Genomic DNA, 26,387 nt, shown 5'->3' on the forward strand with positions numbered 1-26,387 from the left:
TGTTTCTAATATGTTCCAATAATTTAATTTCTATTTTTATCATGTCAATTATTTAATATTTTTCGCAGGCCATTTAAAAACAGATGACGTCTAGCCACGTCAAACTAAAGGTGAATAAGGGGGAATTTCTACCCTTCCCCACACCCCTATAATTTATTTGTGTTGCTTGATAGGATATGCAGCCTGCAGAATATTTTAGCACCTTGGAATTCTACAAATAATTGCAACGTGTTGTCTGTGTTTTCAAGGACTGTGTAGTCTTCCCCTTTTGCACAATTTCTCTAGAACTCTGAATTTGGACATCATCTCATTTACTTCCATGTAAGAAATCCCCTGTCATGTTGCACCCTTGTAACCAGACTGTTTTCTAGTTCCCTCTTTTCAAGTGACTTTTTATTTTCTGATTGTGATAATAGAGCATAGTCGAGAATTGGCAAAAGGGAAGGATGCTTAAGAGCTCAGACTCTGGGATGCGGTTCTGGTCTAAGCTGACGGCCCTGTGACCCTGGGCAGATTACTTAGCACTTTCTGCTCAGTGTGTTCATCTGTGCAAAGGGCATTGTTACCATTCCTGACTTTAAGGCTATTGTAAGGAATAAGTGGTAACCCGTGTTTGGGGCTTAGAAAGCATATCTGGCATATGGTAGGTGCCCAGTAAGTACGTGTGACTCATTATCATTGAACACATTGATCTTTTAGGAACACTATTTGAAAAATGTAAAAATAGAGGGGCTCCTGGGTGGCTCTGTCAGTTAAACGTACAACTTCGGCCCAGGTCATGATCTCACAGTTTGTGAGTTTGAGCCCCGCCTGGGAGACTCTGCTGTCAGCACAGGGCCCACTTCAGATCCTGTCTCCCTCCCTCAACCTCTCCCCAGCTTGATCTCTCTCTTTCTCAAAAATAAATAAACACTAAAAAATATTTTTAAGTATGCAAGCAGAAGAAGCAAATAAAAACTCACCTCCAATTGTTGTTAACATTTTGAATTTTGATTTACATACACACACACAATTACCAATTTTAGTTGTATCGTACATTGAGGTCTTTGCAAATTCTTTTCATTTTGTAATTTCTTGTCCTCTTCCTTCCACTTTCCATTGTGATCTCTTTCTCCTTATGGTGGTTTCTAGTGCTCTATGATGTATGTGCCTTTTCTGTTTCATTATTTCCCTATCCTCTCAGTCTCGTTTCTGGATTACTTAATAAGTGGACTCTGGGCACTAGCAAAACTGGGGCACCAATGAGAGAGAGAGAGAGAATGAGAGAGAGAGTAAAAAGTGTGGGGTGGGGGAGAAAGCAGGGAGGACGTGGGAGGGACAGGTATTATGTGTCAACCAGTTAATCAGCATATTTTGCAATGAGTATATCTAAAACGGCACTATCTTCATTTCAATAAACATAAGTTTTGTTTTATAGTTTATTGTTTTTAAAAACTATGCATTTTATGTGGCGGGAGGCATCATAATATTTTCACTGAATTAGTTGGATCCTCTCTTTTTAAAACATAACCATCATCAGTGTGAAGATTATCAATATCACTCCAGGCTTCTGGATTCATTTCATTTCCCTTGAATTCTATCTGGATTAGGTCAAGAGTAAAGGTTAGTCATTAAGAACAAGTGCTCAGTGTGGAGACTTCCTAATAAATTTCAGCTCTTGCTCTAACATGGAAACTCTGTGCTATCTCTTGTGATTTGCCTCTAGCAAGGACCAAAAGGAGGGATTACTGAAGGTGGACAGCAGTGAAATGACTTAACATTGTTGGTATTTAAATCGTGACATTAATGCTGGCTAGGATGATGGGCTCATCAGTTTCCATTTGCAAGTATTACTCTGTTAATGGAGAAAAATGCCAAGACTCCAGAATAAAGAATAATCGTCACTTCTTGAAACTTTGCTCTTAAGTCTAGGGTCTGACTATGGCTAAAGTGATTATATGCCAATAATCAGCTACAAGATATTGAAGTAGATGAAGACTAAACCCTGAGTGCTGAACACTCAGTATAAGACAAGATATTCTATGTGGAGAACAGATAATTCGTATTATCTCAAGATAAAGGCACTGTGTGTGTGTGTGAGAGAGAGAGAGAGAGAGAGAACAAGAAAGAGATGTGGATGGGGGGATGGAGGGGGAGATTGAAGTAGAGATTATAACATGAAATCCTGTGAATTATATAAAAACTTCATTTCTTAGAGAAAAGGAAGTGGCTTGTCCAGGGTGGAAAAATTCTTTTGCCTCCAGCTCAAGTCAATGTTGAGAATGATGGACAACAGGTAGGAGTAAAGGCCCGTGAGTTTCGGACCTTTGCTGATTGGGTTGTATTCTTCCTCTTGTTTTGCCTCAGGTCTCCATGTAAATCTGCTTGGTTTCCTAGTGATGTAGCTCACATTTAAGGAGAATAGAAGAATGAATCCTCAATTTGTTTAATTTGAAGGTGAGAATTAGGAGGTGAGAGAAAGATAGTTTAGATATGATCAATAGTTAAATTAGGTTTACAATTAAGGCAGGGTTCCCGGGTGGCTCAGTCCACTGAGCAGCCGGCTTTACAGCTCAGGTCATGATACTATGGTTGGTGAGTTGGGGGGGGGCGGAGGGGGGGCCCGTCAGGCTCCGAGCTGACAGCCCTGAGCCTGGAGCCTGCTTCAGAGTCTGTGTCTCCTTCTCTCCCTATCCCTCCCTTGCTCATGCTCTGTCTCTCAAAAATGAATAAACATTAAAAAAAATTAAATTTACAATTAAGGCAACTTACATTTGTGTAGCACTTTTTTTTTTTAATGTTTATTTATTTTTGAGAGAGAGAGTGAGAGAGAGAGAGAGAGAGGGAACATGAATGGGGGAAGGGCAGAGAGAGAGGGAGACACAGAATCTGAAACAGGCTCCAGGCTCTGAGCTGTCAGCACAGAGCCTGACGCGGGTTTCGAACCCACAAACCGTGAGATCATGACCTGAGCCGAAGTCGGGCACCCAACCATCTGAGCCACCCAGACCCCCCTTGTGTAGCACTTTATAGCTCACCATCAACTTTACAAATATGCTATACGTTGATTTTATGAAAACATGAAAAATCCAGCTCCTGTCCTTCCCCCATTCCCTTTATAGTACTTGAAACTACAACTTATATATACGGAAATGTTCCAGGAAGACGATTCCATGGGGCTGCAATACGGATTGAAGAGGGGAAACTTGAAGGATGGGGAGACTAGCTGGAGGTGTGAAGAGATAGGACTTAAAGCTGGGATGATGGATATGGTAACTGACTCTGTATAAGGGACAAAGAGAATTAACAAGAGCCAGCATGTACATTGCTTTTACCCTGCGTCTGTACTTAATTCTGACAGAAATACTAGGGAATGCAGATTATTTTACTTCATTTGAAGTATATCTCAGTTTTACAGGTGAGGAAACTGATGCCCAGAAAGATGAACTTGTCCAGGGTTATACAGCTAGTAAGTAGTGCAGCCAGGATTCGTACCCAGGCAATATGGTACTGAGTGTATCTTTTCAACCAGTACAAAAGACTTGCTTCTAGACGACCAGGGACAGACGATGGCGAGGAGTGCCCGGCTGAGAAGTGATGATTAGCTTCGTTTTGGACCTGTTGAGTTTAAGTTGACAACAGAGCATCCGAGCAGAAAGTGCAGAACTGGGTCTCTGGCAATACACATGTGTTTGTCATTGAGGTAGAAGATCAGTGAAAGTCAGTAGAATCAACAATGGACATAAAAGAGAGAAGCCTTCAGGATCATATAAAAGGAGAATTGAGGTGGAATACAAACTGGGAAAGAATGGCCGCAGAGGAGAACCACTCTCCCACTGTCTTGGAAACCAGGCAAGGCAGGATTCTACAGATGTAAGAGATGGCTGAGAAAATTCAAGGAGATTAAAAACTGAAAACAGACTGTTGGATTTTGAACAGAGGTCACTGATAGAATCAGTTCTAAAGAGAAGTCATACTAATAATATCATTATATATTATTATATTACTGTTCACAAACTATTATTTCTTGAACTATTTATCTGTAATGTGCCAGGCACTTCATTTATAAATATCCGGGTTATTCCTTTAGAACAGCTTTAAAAGATGGATATCATGTTCCAGACGAAAAAAATGGAAGCTCAAAGAAGGAAACTAACTCATCTAAATTCAATAATTGACAAAACTGAAATGAAAACTGAGATTTAGGGACCCCTGGGTGACTCAGGCAATTGAGTGTTGAGCGTCCAACTTCAGCTTAGATCATGGATCCCATGGTTTGTGAGCTCAAGCCCCACTATGGGCTCGCTGCTCTCAGTGCAGAGCCCGCTTCGGATCCCCTGTCCTCCTCTCCCTCCTCCTCCCCCACTCACTCTCTTTCTCTCAAAGATAAATAAACATTAAAAAAAAAACCACAAAAAAACTGAGATTTATTCAAATCTGAGATTTATCCAAAACCATCCTCCCTCTGGATTGAGAACCCCTCCCACAACAAAGTAAACCAAAACAAAAAAGACAAAAATCAGTGTTCTCCCAAGAGTTATGAAAGAAATGGAGGGTGAGAAATGGATCAAAAGTGATAATTTGTGTGACTATGTCACGTCCTCAGTTTTGTTTGGGGTCTGAAGTGACATGGGTTTGTGTCTGGATTTATTGGCCATCACTACACATCTTTTTAGAAGGTAAAGATATTCGCTGTTCTGTGTGCTTCTCCCTAGCACGGCATTCCTGCATTAGACTCTTGGTAATGCTTGTGGGGGTTGGTAGATTGCCTCTGGCAGAATGTGATCTGGAGCTTTTCCCGACTCCTCCTTGTGATCTCAGTCTCCGTCGCATGACTGCCCCACCTCTTTCGCTGCTTCCGCTGATGACTCATTTTAACTGTTCTCCCAACATCCACAAAGCAAAGTAGTGGCTTGAAGAAAAAAATGAGCACAGATATATGTGCGATCTAACACTGCCTTTAGCCTGGCTGTGAATGTTGTCAGGTATTAAACTAAACTTCTCTCCAAAGAAGGCCCAGGGATCAAGTTTATAGTTGCTGTTTACAGTTCTGTGTTTGAGGCTACCCAGAACATGCCATACCAACAGCTACAAAGAGACTATTTTCAAAAGTTGACCAGAGCTGCAGGAGAACTGCCCTTCCAAAAGAACAATGAGGAAAGTCAGCTTCAGAGTTACCAAACTTCGGTAAAATCTGCTCTGTGAAACTTTTCCTTTCTTTACGAGTCTGCATCTTTGCTCAGTGTACCAGTGATCTGTTTTTATTAAACCAGGCTTTATTCAACAATGTTCTGTACCAGAGAGATTATAATCTATGAAGCCAAAAAACAAAGTCATTCCTCAGTTATAGGAAAGACCATAAAAAGGCTCCTTTGGCCATCAAAATGTGAAAAGAGCCAGCTAGTAAAGTGCTTTCCCAGGATATTTCTTTCCACGAATCATGTAAGGATTCATCAACCATTTCATCATAGGGGAAAGGCTGATGAGTCTAAATTTATGAGTGAAAATTTGTGCTAGGAACCAATGAAGTCGGCAATCCAGAAGACCCGGGAGGAGGGAGGAGGGAGGAGGAAGGAGGGATATTAAGAAGGAAGACTGGAAGAAAAATCTCTCCAGTGAATCAGGACACCACTTAGTGTAAACTAAGAGTTGGCTCTTACCCTTCAGCCTGGCACTTCCTGTTAAGTTTTGGAAATTAGCCAGTGTTGTAATTAACACCTTTCTCCTCCCAGCAATGTATGCTTCTCTCAGTCATCAAAGAGAGTAAGATCCAAATCTTTTTCAATGATGAGGTCACTGCGAATAACATGAAGCTCTTCATTCATTCCTGTAGGACTGAGCATTTTAGGTGTTTAAGCATTTAAGTGAGTGTGATGGCTGGACCCTGCTGGACACAGATTAGGTTTCAGAATTTGCTGCTTCGTCCTCTAAGTGGTGGAATCAGCCAGGGTGGTCCCAGCTGAACAACCTTGGAAGAGGTGATGGTGGCATTGCCACATCTGGGCTCATCACCTCCACACTCTTGATTCTCCCCAGAGACCTCATTTCCTGTAGTGACAGACCCTTAAGTTGTCACCAACATTTCTGTCCCCAAATCCAACTATATCCTATGTAAGTTAGTAATTTTTGCAACACGAAAATGCTATTTTAGTATTAGATTCGAAAGTATAAATTTTTCTAGCGGACTCCAAAATGAATACAAGTGAGCTCCTTTTGTCAGAAAATTCCATTATATTGAATTACCAAAATATTCTTCACTTTAAAAAATATTTCCCATATCTGCCCATTTCAACATTGACCAACACATTCCCTCCCTTCAGGTCTTTGTAGACACTTTAGTTCCTCCTCGATCCTCCGAATAGGTTGGTCTCCTCTGTCATGCACCCTTTCTCGGGCTCATCGCTCTTTTAATGCTGGTATTTTCTCTCCTCCACTGGACTGCAAGCTGTGTGGGCAACGGGACGGGGTCTGTTTTGTTTGTCACTGCATCCTCAACGACTGGCATAAGGCCTGGCATCCACTAAGTTCTCAATAAACACTTCCCTCTAATTAATGATTATCTTTAACACTTTTTTTAAAAAAAGTTTATTTATTTATTTTGCAAGAGAAAGAGCGTGCGAGTGGGTGAAGGACGGAGAGGGAGGGAGAGGGAGAGAGAGAATCCCTCTGACAGCGCAGCTCGATCCCACGACCCTGAGATCGTGACGTGAGCCAAAATCAAGAGTCAGGCGCTTAACAGACCAAGCATCCCAGGTGCTCCTATCTTTAACACTTTTAAATTATAATTGACTTTTCCAAAAATTGGTGCACCTAGAAACTTTACAGGAACAATGAACGGTGCACTGATTGTAGTACGCGTTATTTGTATAGCAGTGTGCTGTTTACAAAGCTCTATTTTATCCATTTTTTATCTGCTTCTCACAGTCACATTGTGCGGTAAGTAGGGCGGGCATTGCTGTCTTTACTTAAGGCATGGAAAGCTGAAACTCAGTTTTCTACCTCTGTAAATGGTGGGCAAGGACTCCCTTCCAGCACCCATGCCAGTCCACGCCACCACACTGCCTGATGGTTCGTAAACCCTTCCACCAGGGTTTTTCTCCTTTACTTCCAGATACACCATTTTACCATTTTAATCCACTTCATTTGCAGTTGGGTCAGTATCCCTTCTTTCTTCCCAGCCAGTTGTTTTGCCAAACCACCAAAGTAGAGTTGAAATCAGGGGCCTGGAGACTATCTAGCCTAGAATTCCACTCTGCTAAATGTGGATTTCCCACCCTTACACCCCGATAGAGCTTACCAATGACAGTGTCATTTTCTGATCTTACACCAGTGCGCGGCACCACGTCAACACAGAAAGGGCCCTCAGCACAGCCTTTGTCGAGAGTGCGCAACGTTTCTCTCTCACAAAGTGAGCTGAAAGACCATCTACCATTGGAAGGTCCTATAGGAGTGTCAGCCAAAAGGTACACCCTCTTTTCGAATTGAGCGACCATAGAGGACCCACGGTGGCTAAATTTCCATCTATTAATCCAGGTGTTGCCCTCACCAGTCTTGTTGCTTGTCCATGTTATGGTATGTGTTACAGCTGTTATTGAAATACAATATGTCATCCTTACATTTTGGTTCTGTTTCAATGAGCAAACGACAGAGGGCCAGAAGACAAGTGCCAAAGCCTTTCTGGGCTCCTGTAGCTTGACAACTGGGGTCCTGGCCCAGGGAGCTGCGGAGGACTGTCATGGTATTTGGGTGTTTGAGTCACTGTCACATCCTCTGTAAGAAATTACCGTGTCAGTTACCAAGTTTGGCTTGGTTAGGGTTGATAAATGAGTCCAATCCCTTTCTGTCTCTGTTGAAAATTCTCCAGGGGCACCGAGGTGGCTCAGTCGGTTAAGTGTCCGATTTCGGCTCAGGTCATGATCTCACGGTTCGTGGATTTGAGCCCCACATCACTCTCTGTGCTGACAGCTTAGAGCCTGGAGCCTGCTTTGACATCTGTGTCTCCCTCTGTCTCTGCCCCTACCTCATTTGCACTCTGTCTCTCTCGCTCTCAAAAATAAATGTTAAAAAAAATTTTTTTTTTTTAATTCTCCATATACTCTACTCACTTTCCATGAGGATTTTATAACCTGGAACTTCTATGTCATCGAAATATAGTAGGATCCTGTGGCCACCCAGGGTTCACATGGAGTCTGTGTCATTACTGTTGCTTCGTATGGGTATTACGCAGCGTGTCTACAATATGTCTTATTTACAAAGTAGCTTATACTGCCATTTCAATGAAGAGATGTGGACTGGTGTATAATTTGCAAGCCATTTCATTTTTTTTAATGTTTAAAAAAAACTTTTTTAATATGAAATTTATTGTCAAATTGGTGCAAACCATTTCAAATGTAGATTCAACCAGATAAAAGTTTTTAGTCATCGTTAACGTATTGATTCCATTTAATGCATTGCACATATCTATTTACAATTAGAACTCAGAGGTTTAAATGAAACCTGCTTCCTCACACAGTCACACGCATTCTAATATTCCTTAATAAAGAGCAATCAAATAAAAATGATTTGGCTCCTAGAATGCCAGAAGATGAAAAGCCCAAGTGCGAAGAGGCTCAACTTAATCCTCATACAACCTTGTAAAGACCATTATTAGTTCTCAGGGGCCTAGGGGCTTTATAAATGCAATGTGGCAGCCGCTTTAGTGTTAATCTGCCCTTCTCCACTCTGGGGGAGTGCAAATTAACCATGTAATGTATGTAAATTTGGTGGAAAAGGGATCATTTCTCTGATAATGAACCTCCCATTTCTCTTGCTTTCAAGTACGAAACGACTGGTGGCCTTAGTGCCCATGCCCAGCGACCCTCCGTTCAATACCCGAAGAGCCTACACCAGTGAAGATGAAGCCTGGAAGTCGTATTTGGAGAATCCCCTGACGGCAGCCACCAAGGCGATGATGAGCATTAATGGTGACGAGGACAGTGCTGCTGCCCTGGGTCTGCTGTACGACTACTACAAGGTAGACCCCACAGCCCTGCCTGCTCCTCTTCAGGTCCCCAGAGAACGGCCCGCCCCTCCCCCCCCCCCCCCCCCCCCGCCCTGGTTGGTGGGAGGAGTGAAGAGAACTTACTAGTTCCGAGGTCACATTGGAACTCAGCCTGTTCTGTTCTCCTTGCCTCCCTGCTTTCCCATCGCTGGAGCAGAACTTCACCACCCACCCACGGGAAGTTTTCAGTTGGGGATAATGACTTCTGTGTCCTCTGTTCACATGCATGTATATTATCTGAATATAACTCCTACTTCATACCATATTGCAAATACTTCCTTGCTGCCATTTTCACTTTATGATTTTTGGTCAATAAAAAGATGACAGGGGCGCCTGGCTGGCTCAGTCTGTAGAGCAAGTGACTCGATCTCAGGGTTGTTAGTTCAAGCCCCACGCTGGGCATAGAGATTACTTAAAAAAAAATTGCATTGAGTGCTATACTGTAATTTAGCCATCACTCAGTTTTTGGGCCTTTAGGTTGCTTTTAGATTTCTCTAAATAATAATTATTATATATAATATATAATATATATAAATATATAAATATATATAAATATATAAAATATATATTATAAATTATATATACATAAAATTATAGGCACTATATAAAAAATTATATATATTTTATATATATTATATATATAAATTATATATATAAAATATATATTATATATATAAATTATATATATAATATATATTTTATATAAAAATATAAAAATATAAAAATATATAAATATAATATTATAATTATTAAAAATAATAGAAACATTTTCTTTTTAATTTAAGTTCAAATTAGTTAACATACAGTGTGGTCTTTGCTTCAGTGATTCATCTCTTACATATGACACCCAGTGCTCATCCCAGAAAGTGCCCTCCTTAATGCCCATTTGGAGTTTCTAGATTTATTGATAATTTTAGTTTTATGAAAGGAATATTCCAATGAGTGCTTTTGCAGCAATTCCAAAACCCACTTTTGTTATAACCCTTGTTTCCATGTGTTTTGATGGGCACTAAATATTTATTTAGAAAAATCCTTGAAACAAAATGAATGTAATTCACTTACCTTACAAAAATACCTGCCGTGTAATACCTTAAAATAGGACTATTTCAGGAAACAAAACAGGAAACAGTGGTCTGTTTCTTACGAAGGGATGACCAGTTCCCTTAGCGCTGGTGAAGTGTAAAAAATCAACAAGTATTTACCGAATGAGAAGATTTACTGCCAGCTTTGATTGTAAACACCGTTCCTGTGTAGGCTGGGAATTGGCACAGAGGTGACAATGGCTGTGTTTATGTTGCTAGTCGGGCACAGTGAACGCTTTATTTTTGAACAAGAACTGAATCCCCGCCCCTGCCCCCTCCCATCATGAGATCACCCAAGAGGAACAATTTTCCTTTTAGTTAGCTTTAATCTCTTCCTCTTTTCCTCCCTGTTTCTTGCTCTCTGTGTCCTTCCAGCTCTCCACTTTTGCACATTGTGTTGTTTCCTTTCTCTGTCCTAAACCAGAGTTCTCATACTCTCCAAAGATCTCCCACCATGAAGAGTGACCCTGATGTAATCACTTGGGTCATTACAGCTTCCTTTTATAACTATATTAAGTTAACATGTTGATAGTTTGGTAAGACATTGAAGAACTATACTAAGAAATGTCTTGAAGTAATATATTCTAATTTTTTACAAATAGATTTTATTCCATCCCGTTGTGGTGGACGTCATTTCAGATAGCTGTATTAGATGGCAATTCCTTTGTATTGATGAAAAGAGAAATATACCTCAAAACCAAATAATTAGTAATTTATAAAAGCAATGTATTTTATTTCCCATAGGTTCAGAGGATAATTATTAGTAAATGTGGTACCTAGTTACCTCTCCTCTTGCATATTCTTAATATTTAAAGGAAAGTTGAAACATTGCTGTCTGTAAATATGTTGAGATGTAGAGTAAGGATTTTACATAAAACTCAATTTGTTGTCAAGTCTATAACTCTACTGAATTAACATTTTCCTGATTAATTTATTAATTTAGGATATAAACATTTTTTAAATGTTTTTATTTATTTTTGAGAGAGAGAGAGTGCATGTGCAAGCGGGGGAGGGGTAGAGACAGAGAAGGAGACACAGAATCTGAAGCAGGTTCCAGACTCTGAGCTGTCAGCGCAGAGCCTGGCGCGGGGCTCGAACTCACGAACCACGAGATCATGACCTGAGCTGAAGTCGGACGCTCAACCGACTCAGCGACCCAGGCGCCCCTAGGATATAAAACTTTGAAATAAAATGGTTTCTGAGACTGTGTGGACAAGTAGAGTTACATGGCTCCCTTTATGTCACACAAGCTTGATTATGTTTTTGCTTGAAACATTTTAAACGTTGAAGAATTAGTCTTGTTTCCCAAAACTGTGCCCAAGTGGTCATTTTCAGGCCTGAGATCTCTGACATTCACAACTTATATATGCTGGTATTAAAGATTAACAGAGTTAAATCTACTTTGAGGATAGACCTTCTTTCTGTATAAAGTAAAATATTAATGAAAAAAAAGAGATTCTGTTTTTTGAGTTGTAAGCTGTGGAAAGTTAAATTATTGTAACAATTGCTGCCGTTTTGTCACTTAAATTTGATAGATTTTTTTTATACTGTTTTGGAAGTGTTAATAGATTCTTTTTGTAAAATACACCATTTTTCCTCATTGCTAAGGTTGGACCGCATCACCCCTCAAGGGACAGTAGTGGGCTTTGTCACAGAGAGGAGTGTGTGATACCCAGCAGGCACTCAAGAAATGGTGATCCCTGTCCTTGGAAACTGCAAAGGCATATCTTGGTATAATAGTTCACACATTTCAAAGTCTTTTCCTGTACATTTTTAAACTGTCACCATAGGATCACTGCAGTGAAGCCCATCAGGTTTTATATTTTATACTTCAAGCAACTAAGTGGGATTTATTCAAGGTCAAAAGACAATCCTGTAAATTTCCTAATGTCCATTCTATTACACTGTCTGTATTAGTCTGAGGGGCTGCCATAACAGAATTCCACAGACTGTGTAGCTTAAACAACAGAAACTTATTTTCTCAGTTCCGGGGGCTGGAAGTCCAAGATCAAGGGGCTGGCAGGCTTGATTTCCGGTGAGGCCTCTCTTCCTTCCTGACTTGCAGATGGCTGCCTTCTGGCTGTGTCCTCATATGGCCTTTTCTCTCTGTGTATTTCTTTGTGGTCTCTTCTTTTTCTTATAAGGACATCAGTCTTATTGGTCTAGGGCCCCGCTGTTATGGCCTCATTTAACCTTAATTACCTTCTGCAAAGCCTGTCTCCAAATACAGTCACGTTGAGAGTTAGGGCTTCAACACATAAATTTTGAGGGGAAACCATTCATTCAGTTCATAACACTGTCCACCACTAGAAATTGCCTTTTTTTTTTCTTAATGTTAATTTTATTTTTGAGAGAGAGAGAGAGAGAGAGAGAGAGAGACAGAGTGCGAGCAGGGGAGAGGCAGAGAGAGAGGGAGACACTGATCCGAAGCAGGCTTCAGGCTCTGAGCTGTCAGTGCAGAGCCTGCTGTGGGGCTTGAACTCATGAACAGATAATGATCTGAGCAGAAGTCAGATGTGTAACTGACTGAGCCAACTAGGTGCCCCAGAAATTGCCTTTTTTTGAACCCCATTTAAACATGGGTTCAAATTTTTAAAAATCCATTCAAAGCTTATTAGATGGGATTTATTAAAAATAACCAAATTGCAGGGCACCTGAATGGCTCAGTCGGTTAAGCATCTGGATTCAGCTCAGGTCATGATCTCACGGTTCGTGGGTTCAAGCCCCACATTGGGCTCTGTGCTGACAGCTCAGAGCCTGGAGTCTGTTTCAGATTGTCTCCCTCTCTCTGCCCCTTCCCTGCTCACACACACTCTCTCTCAAAAATAAATAAACATTAAAAAAAATAAAAAAAATAACCAAATTGCTAGAATTCTCAAAATTTAGGGGCTCAGATATTAGCCTAGTTTTATATCCAGTTCAAGCTACTTATCAATAGCAGCTCCAAAGTCAAGTGTGAACTTTTGATGAATTTCAGGCATGACAGAAAAACATAACAGATTCCATTAGTTAGTTAATTTTAAAAGTGGTTTGACTCACTTTATCTTCATTCTCCCCTGAAGGAGCTGGTGGTTCATATTTATCTGATTCCAGCTCTATGAAAATAGCTTCTTTGGCTAGTTGGTTCCTAACTGTTCTGTTGACTGTAGAGTGCTGGAAACCAGTCTGTTGACTGGCTTGTTTGTCCATTTATATAGCCACCTATTTATCTATCCGTCCATCTGCATATCCATTTGTCTGTCCATCCATCCATCCATCCATCCAACAAATTTTCACTAGCTGTGACCATCCAACAATGATGATAACTATGGAGGTAGAATGGGTATCCAAAGGCAGAGAGGACTTTGATGGCTCTGCTGAAAGAAGGAGCATTGCATGTTTGAGATACAGTGTGACTATGTACATGGCAGTGATGGGGCCACCCAAAACTGAGGTGGAATGTTTTTTGCAGCCATGTTCTCAAGAGTAATTGGAAGCATTGGAGAATTTTAAGTAAGAATATAGTGGGATTAGACTTGCTTTTTTTTTTTTTTAAGTTTATTTATTCATTTTGAGAAAGAGAGAGAGGGAGAGAGAGAATCCCAAGCCGGCTCCACACCCTCAGCACAGAACCTGATGCGGGGCTCGGACTCATGAACCCGTGAGATCATGACCTGAGCCGAAATCAAGAGCCAGACACTCAACCGACTGAGCCACCCAGGCGCCCCTAGACTTGCATTTTAAAGGCCAGTCTGGATCTTCTTAATGGATCCAGAATGGATTTGCTGGGACTGAGTGACGGAGAAGAGAGACCATTTGGCAGGCTGATGCAGCAGCCTAGGGAAGAGATGTTGGAGGCTGAACCAGGAGGCAAGCGTCCAGAGGAAAGTGGGTGGATTTGAGTCACATGGGATTTAGCATAAATGTCTTCAAGACTCATATTAGAGCATGTCTCAGAATTTCCTTTCTTTTTAAGGCTGAATAATATTCCATTTTATGTATATACCACATTTTGTTTATTCATCTGTAGATGGACATTTGGGTTGTTTCTAGCTTTTGGCTATTGTGAATAATGTTGCTTGAACGTTTATGTTTTTATGTTATCTGTCATCCTCAGTTGATAATAGGAGCTATGTTTCATTCACCTCATTCCTTCTTTTTTTTTCCTAATTATTTATTTTTGAAAGAGTGTGAATGAATGGGGGGAGGGCAGAAAAAGAAGGGGACAGAGGATTAGAAGCAGGCTCTGTGCTGATAGCAGAAGCCCTATGCAAGGCTCAAACTCACCAACCATGAGATCATGACCTAAGCCGAAGTTGGACACTTGACCAGCTGAGCCACCCAGTTGCCCCTCATTCACCTCATTTCTATCTACAGTGTAGACTGTAGACCCTCGACACTGGCACGTGAACAGAAGACTTAAAATTGGCTTATTTTTATTTAACAGATATTATAAAATATTAGATACTCCAAGTACTTTGAAAAAAATTAACTCATTTAATTTTCCTGAAAAACGCTCTGAGTTATAGTACTGCCATTGAGCGTGGTTTACCGATGGGGAAAGTAAGGCAGAGCTTAGTTACTGATAGAGCTGAGATTCGAACCCAGACAGGTCTGTGTCTTGACTGGTAGCCACCTTGCTATGCTGTCTCCTTCATCCATCTGACTGGCTTGCGTACGTATCCAGGTGAGTGGAAACTGTAAGAATTTCTAGAAGAATCCAGAAGAGGGATGTTTCTCATAAAAGCTCTTTTATGTCAAAATAGTGAGGGCTGCATTTGAGTGCAAAGGTGTTTGGCTAGCACGAAGATGTGGAGATGTCGCAAAAGAAAACAAAACAAAATATATAAACAAACAAAACATTCATCCAACCAACCCACCAAATCTAAACCCACTATTCATATGTTTGGAAACTATGGCAGAGATATGTGAATGACCCGTGCTGCAGTAGGGTGATTGGATGGTGGTCAGAAATGCAGCCGGCAGGAGTTTCTTTTCTCTAGTAGTACTTTTCAATAACCTTTCAGGTAATGTGCTGGCATTGTGGTTGCAAAGACAACACTAAAAGTGCGTTAGAAGAAGAATTTGGAAGCAAAGCTACAAACTCTATGGGGATGGTGGTTAAAGGCTGGCCCAGGTATATTAGATGCTGCTCTCCCATTAGATAGTGTAGCCCCACGTCTGGTTTGCTGCCCTCCGTGTCAGCACCCAAAGTCCCTCATCAGAGTGGCGGGTCAGCCCCTGTTGTTCAACAGGATGCTTGTTAACGCATGATGATGTGGTTTGTGAGTTCTGTCTGCTTCAGCGTCCAGATTCCCCGTCCACACCTGGTGTTCCTTTCCCCTCATTCACTTCCAAGGTGGGGAGGGCTTGGGCGGTGGTCGGGTCCAGGCAGAATTGCCCCTGTCAGCAGTGCATAGCAGAATCATGATCATTATGGCCTTCTGTTTATCATCACCCCCATGTGTCTGATGCATTGTCATTGCCACTCGGGCTACTCGCCTTTAACCATCACCTGCCTGTAGCAAATTTGCCACCTCTTCCCGGAGAACATTCCACCTCATTTCTTTGCTTCTGCTGGTCTCTAGCTCTGCACATAGGTCACAATTGCATCTACGTGAATCTCACTGATGGTTGGTGATATTTCTAGGTTCCTCGAGACAAGAGGCTGCTATCTGTAAGCAAAGCAAGTGACAGCCAGGAAGAGCCGGATAAAAGGTATGGTATTATGTAAAGGGATATGTCTGGCTCCCCAAATAACTCTTTTTCGGTGTTTTTGAAAACCATAGTATTCAGCTATAATTTTTGTTCTTAAGGGAAGATGGGACCAAAAAGTTTAGCCTCTTCTCTCTGTCTTTGAAGAGTCTTGACCAAAACTGGATCTCTCAGTAGGGACCACAAATTGCATCCAAAGGGTCATCAGCAGGCTCTTGATGTACCCCCTTCCTGGAAGCCTGGATATCCCGAGTTAGAGGTGAAATGCTGGCAAGATAGCGTACTGCCGGGGTCAGCTCTTGTGATCGATCCCATGGCTGGGTAATTACGATCAAGCCCTTGAGGGAGTGAGCCCTGTGGAGATTGCTTTTGATGAGGGGGAGAGGAAGGAGACTGGGCTGTTTCTCACTCCAGGAGGCGGTTGGTAGAGAACCAGGCATGGCAGCACATACTGTGAGGGGGCAGGGGCAAGACAGATGTTAGGAGATCATTATATGACCCCCCCTTTTCCTGTGATCCTGAATTAAGAACCGATTGAAACACAAGACACAGACAGATTGAAAAAGAAAAAAAAATTCAGTTTTCTTTCTGATTAAGCCAACAGAGAATGCCATTTTTGAATCTGCAGCTTGTAACATGTCAATCCTGACTTAGGTATGTCTACTCACCTAGTCTCAGGCAGGACTGCAAGCCTCCCTGAAGGGACAGGCCACTGTGGTATGGCAGGGGTGACTGGACTCCTCTCTGTATGGCCGGGATGAGCCAGACATAAAGAGGGAATCAGAAGGGACTGAACCACCTTACTCAGCTACTTCTCCCAAACTCATTAATCAGATATATCCCTTTCCTGCAGAGGAATAGGGGAGAAACCACAGTGCTTTTCCTTTGGTGTTTCTTCCTAAAAAAAAAAAATTTTTTTAACATTTATTTATCTTTTTGGGAGACAGAGAGAGAGTGAGTGGGGGAGGGGTGCGCGCGCGCGCACACACACACACACACACACACACACACACACACACACAGTCCAAAGCAGGCTCCAGGATCTGAGCTGTCAGCACAGAGCCTGATGCAGGGCTCAAACTCAAGAACAGTGAGATCATGACCTGAGCCAAAGTCAACTGCCCGACCAACTGAGCCACCCAGGTGCTCCTGGTGATTTTTTCATATGGAAATATGAAGTCAGGAGAAATGAAATCCCCTGCTAGCTCATATATCCAGATCTTACTTGGCCTTGATGGGACCTGCTTATGACACGAACGGCAGCAGGAACCACCCCACCAGCCAGCAGCCCTGGGCTGTGTATCACCTCCAAAGTACACCCTTAGCAAAGGTTAAGGCTGTCTGCATCTGGTGTGCAGTTTTCAAGGAATCTTCTGATGCTGCACGCTGTCTTGGGGACCCTAGTTGGTAGCAGTGATGACAGGGAGAAGGAGCCTGATACTCTTCAGATCTTGTGACTTTTCCTCCCGTTAGCTGGTATTTATTAAGCCAAGCAGGTGCAGTCTGCTAAATCGTATACCAGTATTCATAGAAGGGTCAGGGAAAAACATGTCTAAAGTATGTGCTGCGTCTGCATCATAATAGAAGAGACCATTTGTCGTTACAGCATCTTTTAGAACGACATCGTATTTTCATGGTTATTTTGTGATTTCGGTGGAGCAGCTTCAAAAAAACTGGCAGTGGGGTACAGACAAAACTACCTTGTGTAGACTAATTATGACGTCGTAGACTTCAGGTCGAATGTAATTTGGAAGGATGTCATTTGATCTGCAGCATATTCAGGAATTAAGGTGCCATGTGCTTGCATGGTGTCATTATAACTGTCTGTATATAGAAGTTGGTACTTGGAAAAATAACTGAAAGTCCGGCATGACCCAGATTTTTTAAAAAGCATATTTAATGTGCCGTTCGTAGCCTTGCGTTTTTTCCCTCCTATTGCAATATTTGGTTCAACTTTAAATTCTATTGCGGGTGAGCCAGTAGCTCACGATAATTCTTACTTTGCTATAATCAGCCACTTTTTGGATGTCTTTCTAAAGTTCTCTAGCTTCTAAAACTACCACTGTTCTGCAGAGGCAGTTACACATTCTAGGATGACGCTGTGTCTATTATTTCCTCATCGTGTGGTAATATCGATGGTTCAGCTAGGTTTATAGTTCATAATATAGGTTTATTTATATTTATTTACAATATAGGTTTATACGACTCTGTAGTTCGCTTGTGTTGGCTTCTAAGAATGCCCCAAATATTTTGACTTGTGTCTCTTGTTTGGGATTCGTGTGTCTTGCGTGGATTAGAGAATTAACAAATTTAGCTTGAAATGGACTCTAAGCGCAGAGGAGTTGGTTAGCTTTGAATCTATTGGCGAAGGCAGTAGGTGTGTGCTTCTAAAAGTCCAGAAGAGTAGAAACTGGACACTTGCTTTGGTAGCTAATCAGTGTAGACCAACCAGCCCTTGTACATCCAACTCACAGGACGTTATCCACATGTATTACTAGTTAATCCTCCACAAAAGAGTCTGGGGTAAAATTAGTTTGGGAAATTCCGGGTTATAATTAAACAGGCGAAGGAATGCCTGGGAGCCTTTTCTGTGTTCATGATGTTTGTGACCCACCCAGGCTGGGTTTGTTATGGCAGTTTTTGTTTTTGTTTTTTGTTTTTTTTGAATACTGATTTTATCACAGACTCCTGTCTTTGAGGACCATCGTTAACATTCCATGCAATATTCTAAACAATGGAGTTTTAGGAAATGCTGACATAAACGGGTGGTCTGGGTTTGGCATCATCTAGCTAACTGGACTCAGATTAAACGTAATTTCTAAATTTCACCGTGTCTTATATGCAGATTCACTGTATTGCTCTGACCACGAAAGCAGGTCAAAGCCAGAATGTAGCCTTGCAATTTTATTTTTTTAAAGAATTACTTTCTGGAATGATTTCTACAGATTTGTGACAGACTCAGAAAAGTTTAGGTATTTTTCTGGTGTCTTTATTCATGTCGGAGCCATTCTTTCCTCAAGCTTCATTCACTTTGAGGTTTTGTCTGAGAAATCAAAGCCAAAAATGCACAGTCCTGCTGGAGAGCTAGGCAAGCTCAGAGGGGCCAGGAGAGGTCAATTCTGGGAAGAAGCAATTTTATTCAAATAGTTCTCTCTCTATGAGAGATGCCAGTTAGCCCACACTAGTGGGCTAACTAATTTAAAGCACACACACACACTCATACACACACACACGCTAGTTAAAAACAAAACAAAACAAAACACAGACATTGGAGATAGGGCTCCATGCAAAATATGTATTTTTTTTTCCCTCCATATCATTCAGAATAATCTATAAATGAGAGGTGCCCCAAATTTTACTGACCACAGGGACTTTGCTAGTAAAATCACCGTGCTATCCACAATACTCTTCCATTGACGAATTTCTCTTTGCTTCTGCTCTCTCTCAGAATTCTGTAGTATAAGTGGAAAGTATTTTATCCTAGCCTGGTGAGAATTAATTTTCCAAATCCTTTCCTTTCTCTTTGTACCAGTCAGGAGGTCTGAGATCTGAGAGAGCTTGTTTTACATAAGCCCAGTGATGCCACTCTCTGAAGCTCCAAAAGTAATTCAGTGCTAAGGGTATCAATGAGCTCGTGTTGTTTCTCCATTTAGTGAAAATATTTTACTGATAAATTCTCATAGCCTTTTGTCTTTCCTGCAAGGAGGTTAGCCCACAGAACAGTGAAATATATTCTTCCCACTGCCCCCCTTCAAGTTCTTGTCCCGCCCCCACCTTAAAAAAATTTTTTTTTAATGTTTATTTAGTTTTGAGAGAGAGAGAGAGACAGAGCATGAGCGGGGGAGGAGCAGAGAGAGAGGGAGACACAGAATCTGAAACAGGCTCCAGGCTCTGAGCCGTCAGCCCAGAGCCCGACACAGGGCTCGAACTCACGGACCGCGAGATCGTGACCTGAGCCGAAGCCAGACGGACGTTCAACTGACTGAGCCACCCAGGTGCCCCTAAAAAAAGCTATTTTATAACTTTTTCTTTTGAAAGTTTTCAAACATATCCAGGGATAAAGAGGACAGTATAATGAACCCCCAAATACCCACCCCATTCTCCAGGCTCAGCAGTGGTAGTTTTTGGTTACACCTGCTCCATGTCTACCTTTTCTCTTTCTCTCTCTCTCTTTTTTTATTGCAGTAGTCTTTGAAATAAGTTCCTGACATCATGTCATTTCATCTCTAGCTACTTCTCATTTATATCTCTAAATAAAAAGGACGTTTTATTCCATAATCTCAAAATCATTATCGTAACTAAATGAACAATACTTCCTCAATAATCACCTCACTTGAGGTCCATAGTCAATTGCCTCAAAGATCCCATTGTCTCAAAACGCCTCTTTGGCTTTTCAAATCAGGATCCAAACAAGATCTACTCATCCTGTTTGATTGTTATGCCTTTCAAATCTCTTACTCTAGAACAAGCTTCCCACCCTCCTTTCTTTTTTTCATGCCTCTAACTTATTGAAGAAACCAGGTCAGTAAGATGTGTTACATTCTGTTTGTATGATTGTTTCCTTTTGATTTTGTTTAAGTTATTCTTCCATCCTTCTGTATTCCCTGAGAGAAATATAGAGTTAGATCTAAGGCTTGCCTAAATTCAGGGTCAACTTTTTTTTTTTTTTTTCTTCCCCTTTTCCCAACTGCACTTTATAGGCGGGGTAATTTGCATGGTTCCGGGAACAACTGTCCTACATCTAGTCATGCGAAGATCCACTGCATTCCCTTGTAAAGTTCACCATCAGCTTTTTCCCTAATGGCATTAACATCCACTGGTTGTTGCTGGCACCCATTATTTTATTAGGAGTCGCAAAGTGGTGATCTTTCTAATTCTGTTATGTTGGGGGGGGGTGGGGGGGTTTAAACATGCAGAAACTGCCTTGGCACCAGTGAAGCCCAGAGTAATCTGACCGGAGGAGAAAACCGAGTGCAGGTCCTAAAGACTGTTCCAGTGAACCTTTCCCTAAATCAAGACCACCTGGAGAACTCGAAACGGGAACAGTACAGCACAAACATCTCCGAGAGCCCGGCCATCATCCCGGTGTCCGGAATCACGGTGGTGAAAGCTGAAGATTTCACACCCGTGTTCATGGCCCCGCCCGTGCACTGTCCCCGGGGAGATGGCGAGGAGCAACGTGTGCTTATCTTTGAACAGACCCAGTATGGTGTGCCCTCCATGGCCAGCCATAGCACCTACCTCAAGGATGACCAGCGCAGCACCCCCGACAGCACTTACAGCGAGAGCTTCAAGGACGGGACCGCAGAGGTGAGTCCCTGGCTGTGTCTGCAGCAGCCAGAACCTCAACCCAGAACCCCCAGCTAGTTTTGTTTCTGTTTGCTTTTGGAGTGGGATCAAGTAATTAAAACTGTGAGTTCAGAGTTTTCAAAACGTGTTTGTATCTGTATAACAAGGTTTTAGTGGCACCTGGGTGGCTTCGTCAGTTAAGCCTCTGACTTGATTTCCGTTCAGATCACGATGTCATGGTGAGATCATGCCCTGAGACAGGCTCTGCTTAAGATTCTCTCTCTCTCTCTCTCTCTCTCTCTCTCTCTCTCTCTCTCCCTCCCTCCCTCCCTCCCTCCCTCCCTCTCTCTCCCCCTTCCTCCCTCCCTCTCTCTGCCCCTCCCCTGCTCGTGCGTTCTCTCTTCCTCTCAAAAAAGTTTTTTTTAAAGTTTTCATTTGATTTTTTATTTTGAGAGAGAGAGAGAGGTAGAGAGAGAGAGACAGAGAATAAGTGGGAGAGGGGAGCAGAGAGAGAGAATCCTAAGCAGGTTCTGCACCATCAAAGCAGAGCTTTGCATGGGACTTGAACTCACAAACTTTGAGATCACAAACTGAGCCATAGTCAGATGTTTAACCTACCAAGCCACCCAGACACATGTATTTTAATAATTTTCTAGACCTCGTCTAGTTTGTAACCTTCCAAAAGGTAGCTAAAGATGTTGCCTGTGCATTTTTTGAAACAGTGTGACTCTTTAAGACCTAGTATGATTGAATACTCAAGAAAGAATTTGTATTATCAGCAATCAAGTGTGTATATGCATGTACATTTTATACTTTACAAGTAGAGACCACATATTCTTTTCATGTGCCTGTAGAACTTACAGAAACAAGGTTCTTTGCTCATTTGTTTTAAATTCACCAGCTTGAGGGGTGCCTGGGTGGCTCAGTCGGTTAAGCGTCCAACTTCATCTCAGGTCACGATCTCGCAGTTTGTGAGTTCGAGCCCCGCGTCGGGCTCTGTGCTGAGCTTGGAGCCTGGAGCCTGCTTCAGATTATGTGTCTTCCTCTCTCTCTGCCCTTCCCCTGCTTGTGCTCTGTCTCTCTTTGTCTCTCAAAAATGAATAAATGTAAAAAAAAAATTATTAAATTCACCAGCTTGAAAATTGTGGTAGTTGTATCAGAATCAACGTCAGAATCAATAGGAAAGTTCCCTCACCCTTAAAGTTTTCTTGAGCCCCTGTATTTGAAGCCTTCTCCTCTCTCTTGCTCTGGGCAAGCACTAACCTGCGTTCTGTCACTATAGTTTCAATTTTTCTTTCACTTGAGATTCTTCTATTTTGTTGCTTTTGTTAATCGTTTATTTACTTGCTAAATAGTATTCCATGGTAAGCATATTATCACAATTTGTTTGTGATATATCTGTTCACCAGTTAATGGACATATTTTGTTGCTTCTGGTTTTGGCTATTATGAGTAAGTAATGCTGCTGTGAACATTCACATGTATGCTTTTTTTTTTTTTTTTTTTAATGTTTATTTATTTTTGAGACAGAGAGAGACAGAGCATGAGCAGGGGAGGGGCAGAGAGATAGGGAGACAGAACCCGAAGCAGGCTCCAGGCTCCGAGCTGTCAGCACAGAGCCCGACGCAGGGCTCGAACTCACAGACCATGAGATCATGACCTGAGCCGAAGTCGGACACTCAACCGACTGAGCCACCCAGGCACCCCTACGTGTATGCCTTAATGTGGACGTATGCTTTCATTTCCTGGGTAAATACCCAGGACCAGAATTGCTAGGTCATGGGGTAAATATATGTGCAACTTTATAAGATACAGCTGTACAGGATGGCCATGCCATTTTCATTCTCACCAGTAGTACATGAGGGTTTCCATTTTCCTCATCCTTGCCCAAACTTGGTATTGTCAGTCTTTTTAACATGAGCTATTTTAGTGGATATGTGATGATGTCTCATTGTGGTTTGAATTTGCTTTTCTCTGATGTCTAGTGGTGTTGAACATCATTCATGTGCTTCTTTGCCCATTCTTACAACTTCTTTTGTGAAAAGTCTGTTCAAATGTTTTGCCCAATTTTTTTTTATTTAAAAAATTTTTAATGTTTATTTATTTTTGAGAGACCGAGAGAGAAAGACAGAGTGTGAGCAGGGGAGGGGTAGAGAGAGAGGGAGACACAGAATCTGAAGCAGGCTTCAGGCTCTGAGCTGTCAGCACAGAGTCCCATGTAGGGCTCGAACTCCTGCACCGTGAGATCATGACCTGAGCTGAAGCCAGCTGCCCAACCGACCAAAACACCCAGGCTCCCCTCACCCAATTTTTAAATGGGGTTACCTGTCTTCTTCTTTTTATTTTTTATTTTTATTTATTTAATTTACATCTAAGTTAGTTAGCTTATAGTGACCTGTCTTCTTTTAATTAAGTTGTTAAGAGTTCCTTAAATAATGTGAAATCAGTTATATGTTTTACAGTCGGTAGGTAGCCTTTTTTGTTGTTGTTGTTTTAACCGTGTCTTTCAACGAGCAACAATATTTAATCTTGATCAATTTTTTCTCTTCTAGTTTATGCTTTTTATGTACTTTTTAAGAAGTCTTGGTATGACCCAATGTCACAAAGATTTTCTTTTGCTTTTTTCCCCTAGGTTTTTAATAGTTTCACCTTTACATATAGGTTTATCGTCCATTTTTGAGGTGACTTTTGTAATGGAGTAAGGGAAGGGTTGAGGTCCATTTTTGTTTTTTCTCCATATCACTCTCCAGTTGTTCCAGCACCATTTGTTAAAAAGACATCTTGTCTCCATTTAGTTGCCTTGGGATCTCTGTAGAATGAGTGTAATTGTGGGTTAGTTCTCCAATTTTTGACCCAGGATATTGAATGCATTTTTTTTTTTTCCTATTGGTTCAGGTCAGCTTTTCCAACATTTAGGAGCCATGCCCCTGTGTTTGAGATGATGGTCATTGGCTTCCCATTTTTCAGTCTGCCCAGGACAATAAAAGACTGTGGCAGAAGGTGAAACAGACGGTTTCTAATTTCCTAAAGAGGAGTCAATGTCGTGGCAGTGTGCCAGATGCTTGCAGCCTGCTGCCCGTTTAGTTGCCGCTGGGACAAAATGCCACCACCTGAGGCTGAGATTGCACCCTAAATCATAATATTTGAAAATAATAAACATTTGATGGGCCTACTTACTATGTGCTCTGCTCATTTAATCCTCACCCAAAGCCTATGAGGGGTGTACTATTTTTGTCATCTTTGTTTTCCAAGTGAGTAAACTGAGGCACAGGGAGCCGGCCTATGCCCATGGTCATACTGCAGTAAGTGGTAGAGATGGGACTCATCACGGGCTGCCAGGCGTCAGGACCTGTGTGGGGCTTTCCAACCCTCAGTGGTTCCATTCCTAAAGACAGGGAGTGACTCACCTCAACGTTTTTTTCAAAATTCCATGTCCTCTGTCAGTGTCATTAGCGGTATCTTATCTTTCAGAAGAGCCAAAGGGACTGGCTCTCTGCAGTGTCGATAGGGAGTTAGGTGGGCAAGTTGCTCTGGTGACCCTCTGTCACCACTGAGTCCCTGCTGTACTGTGTGAAATCGGGGAAGAGCAGAGTGAGACATGATAAATCCCCTGCCCTTAAGAGGCTACCATATTTCTTGAGTTCTGGTAGCTTTATAGTCAAACTTTCAATGTCTTTCTAATAAAAAATAATGCCTTAAAGTTAACTTCCATAGTTTCCTGGGCCATATTGCTTAAAATAGTTAACAGACATTTTTTTTTTTTTTTAACTGAACAGGGATCTTGTAAGCTTTTTGGCATTATTGAATATTTATGATTTGCCCACAGGCAGTTGGGATGTTTTAGCGAGGAAAGCAAAAGCAGCTTACTTCACATGGGAATGTCGGTCACATGCTTTTTCATTAAAAATTTGCCACTGAGGTTTTTCTCAGCGGGTGTGGAAATCTCCCATTAGTCACATAAGAGTCCACGGAGGTGGCCCAATGTCAACAGAACCATGATGCTGTTTGGGGGTGTATGTTATCAGTTGTGTTTGTGTTGTAGATAAGGAGGCTTGTGAAAGGAAACTATTGTATTTCGGGTTTTATTTGGAAGGGAATGAGAAAGTAACTTACATGAAACTCAATGTGAAGACTCTTCTCATGACATTTGGCGTAGCTGCCCTCCTAGTCTTGGAAATCAGTGTTTACATTGTATATTGTATTTAAATCTGATGTAAATTAAATAGAGTCAGATCTGTTGTTATCTTTAGTCATGGCATTGCTAACTGGTTCTAAGATTAGGTGAGTAATTTCACCAGGTAAATTTCACTAAGAAAAATTTGTCTAAAATCTGGTACTTCTTTCAGGAAAACTATTAAAATGTTTGGGACTCTTGTTGAATTAGCAAATTTTATTTTATTTTATTATTTTATTTTATTTTATTTTATTTTATTTTATTTTATTTTATTTTATTTATTTTTTAAAAATGTTATATAACCTAATTGAGAAATTCATAACATATAAGAGAGGGGGTTTACTTTTTTTTTTTTTTTAATTTTCTAGCGTTTATTATTGAGAGACAGAGCATGAGCACAGTAGGGGCAGAGAGAGGGGCAGACATAGAATCCAAAGTAGGCTCCAGGCTCTGAGCTGTCGGCACAGGGCCTGACGCGGCACTCGAACTCACAAACCGCAAGATCATGACCTGAGCTGAAGTCGGACACTTAACCGACTGAGCCACCCAGGTGCCCCGCAAATTTTATTTTTTAAAAATGTTTATTTGTTTTGAGAGACAGCACACATGTGAGTCGGGGAGGGGCAGAGACAGAGAGGGAAAGAGAGAATCCCAAGCAGGCTCCATGCTGTCAGCACAGGGCCCCGATGTGGGGCTCCAGCCCACTAATTATGATCGTGACCTAAGCCAAAATCAAGAGTCAGATGCTTAATTGCCTGAGCCAGGTGCCCTACAAATTTCATTTCTTATTAGAGACTGATTCTTCTGTATGTGTGTGTGTGTATGTGTGTGTAGGTGGATATCAGAGAAGTGAGCCGTTTGGCTCAACTGAGGCTGGGAGCTTTTTAAGACAGTGGTAACATTAAAAAGTTCTTCAATGGATTGATTTTAGCTATTTTATTGTGCAGTCCCTTTGTAAGAACATTTGGTAAATATTTACTTCTACTGGTGCTGCTTTGATTTCTGTCCTGTAGAAGCTTACTATTGGTCTATAAGACATGGAAAAAAGAGTTTTTACAGAAAAATTATATGTACAGTCATAATAAGAATCAAAATGGAAAGAAGAATTTGCTTATTCTGTACTACAATTT

General features: G+C 41.5%; 1 protein-coding gene across 2 annotated transcripts in view; it reads left to right on the forward strand.

Annotated features, from left to right (window-relative positions):
* Positions 1-26,387, forward strand: part of GRHL2 (grainyhead like transcription factor 2) — a 171,275-nt gene that overhangs the window by 42,530 nt on the left and 102,358 nt on the right. For both annotated transcript variants that reach the window (XM_078441880.2, XM_078441881.2), the window contains exons 2-4: positions 8,797-8,992; positions 15,731-15,798; positions 20,712-21,105. In XM_078441880.2, the coding sequence (XP_078298006.1) occupies positions 8,797-8,992; positions 15,731-15,798; positions 20,712-21,105 (658 nt within the window). The remainder of the gene's footprint in view (positions 1-8,796; positions 8,993-15,730; positions 15,799-20,711; positions 21,106-26,387) is intronic.

Source organism: Panthera onca, chromosome F2 (assembly GCF_046562875.1).
Source record: "Panthera onca isolate mPanOnc1 chromosome F2, mPanOnc1 haplotype 2, whole genome shotgun sequence".
Lineage (NCBI taxonomy): Eukaryota > Metazoa > Chordata > Mammalia > Carnivora > Felidae > Panthera > Panthera onca.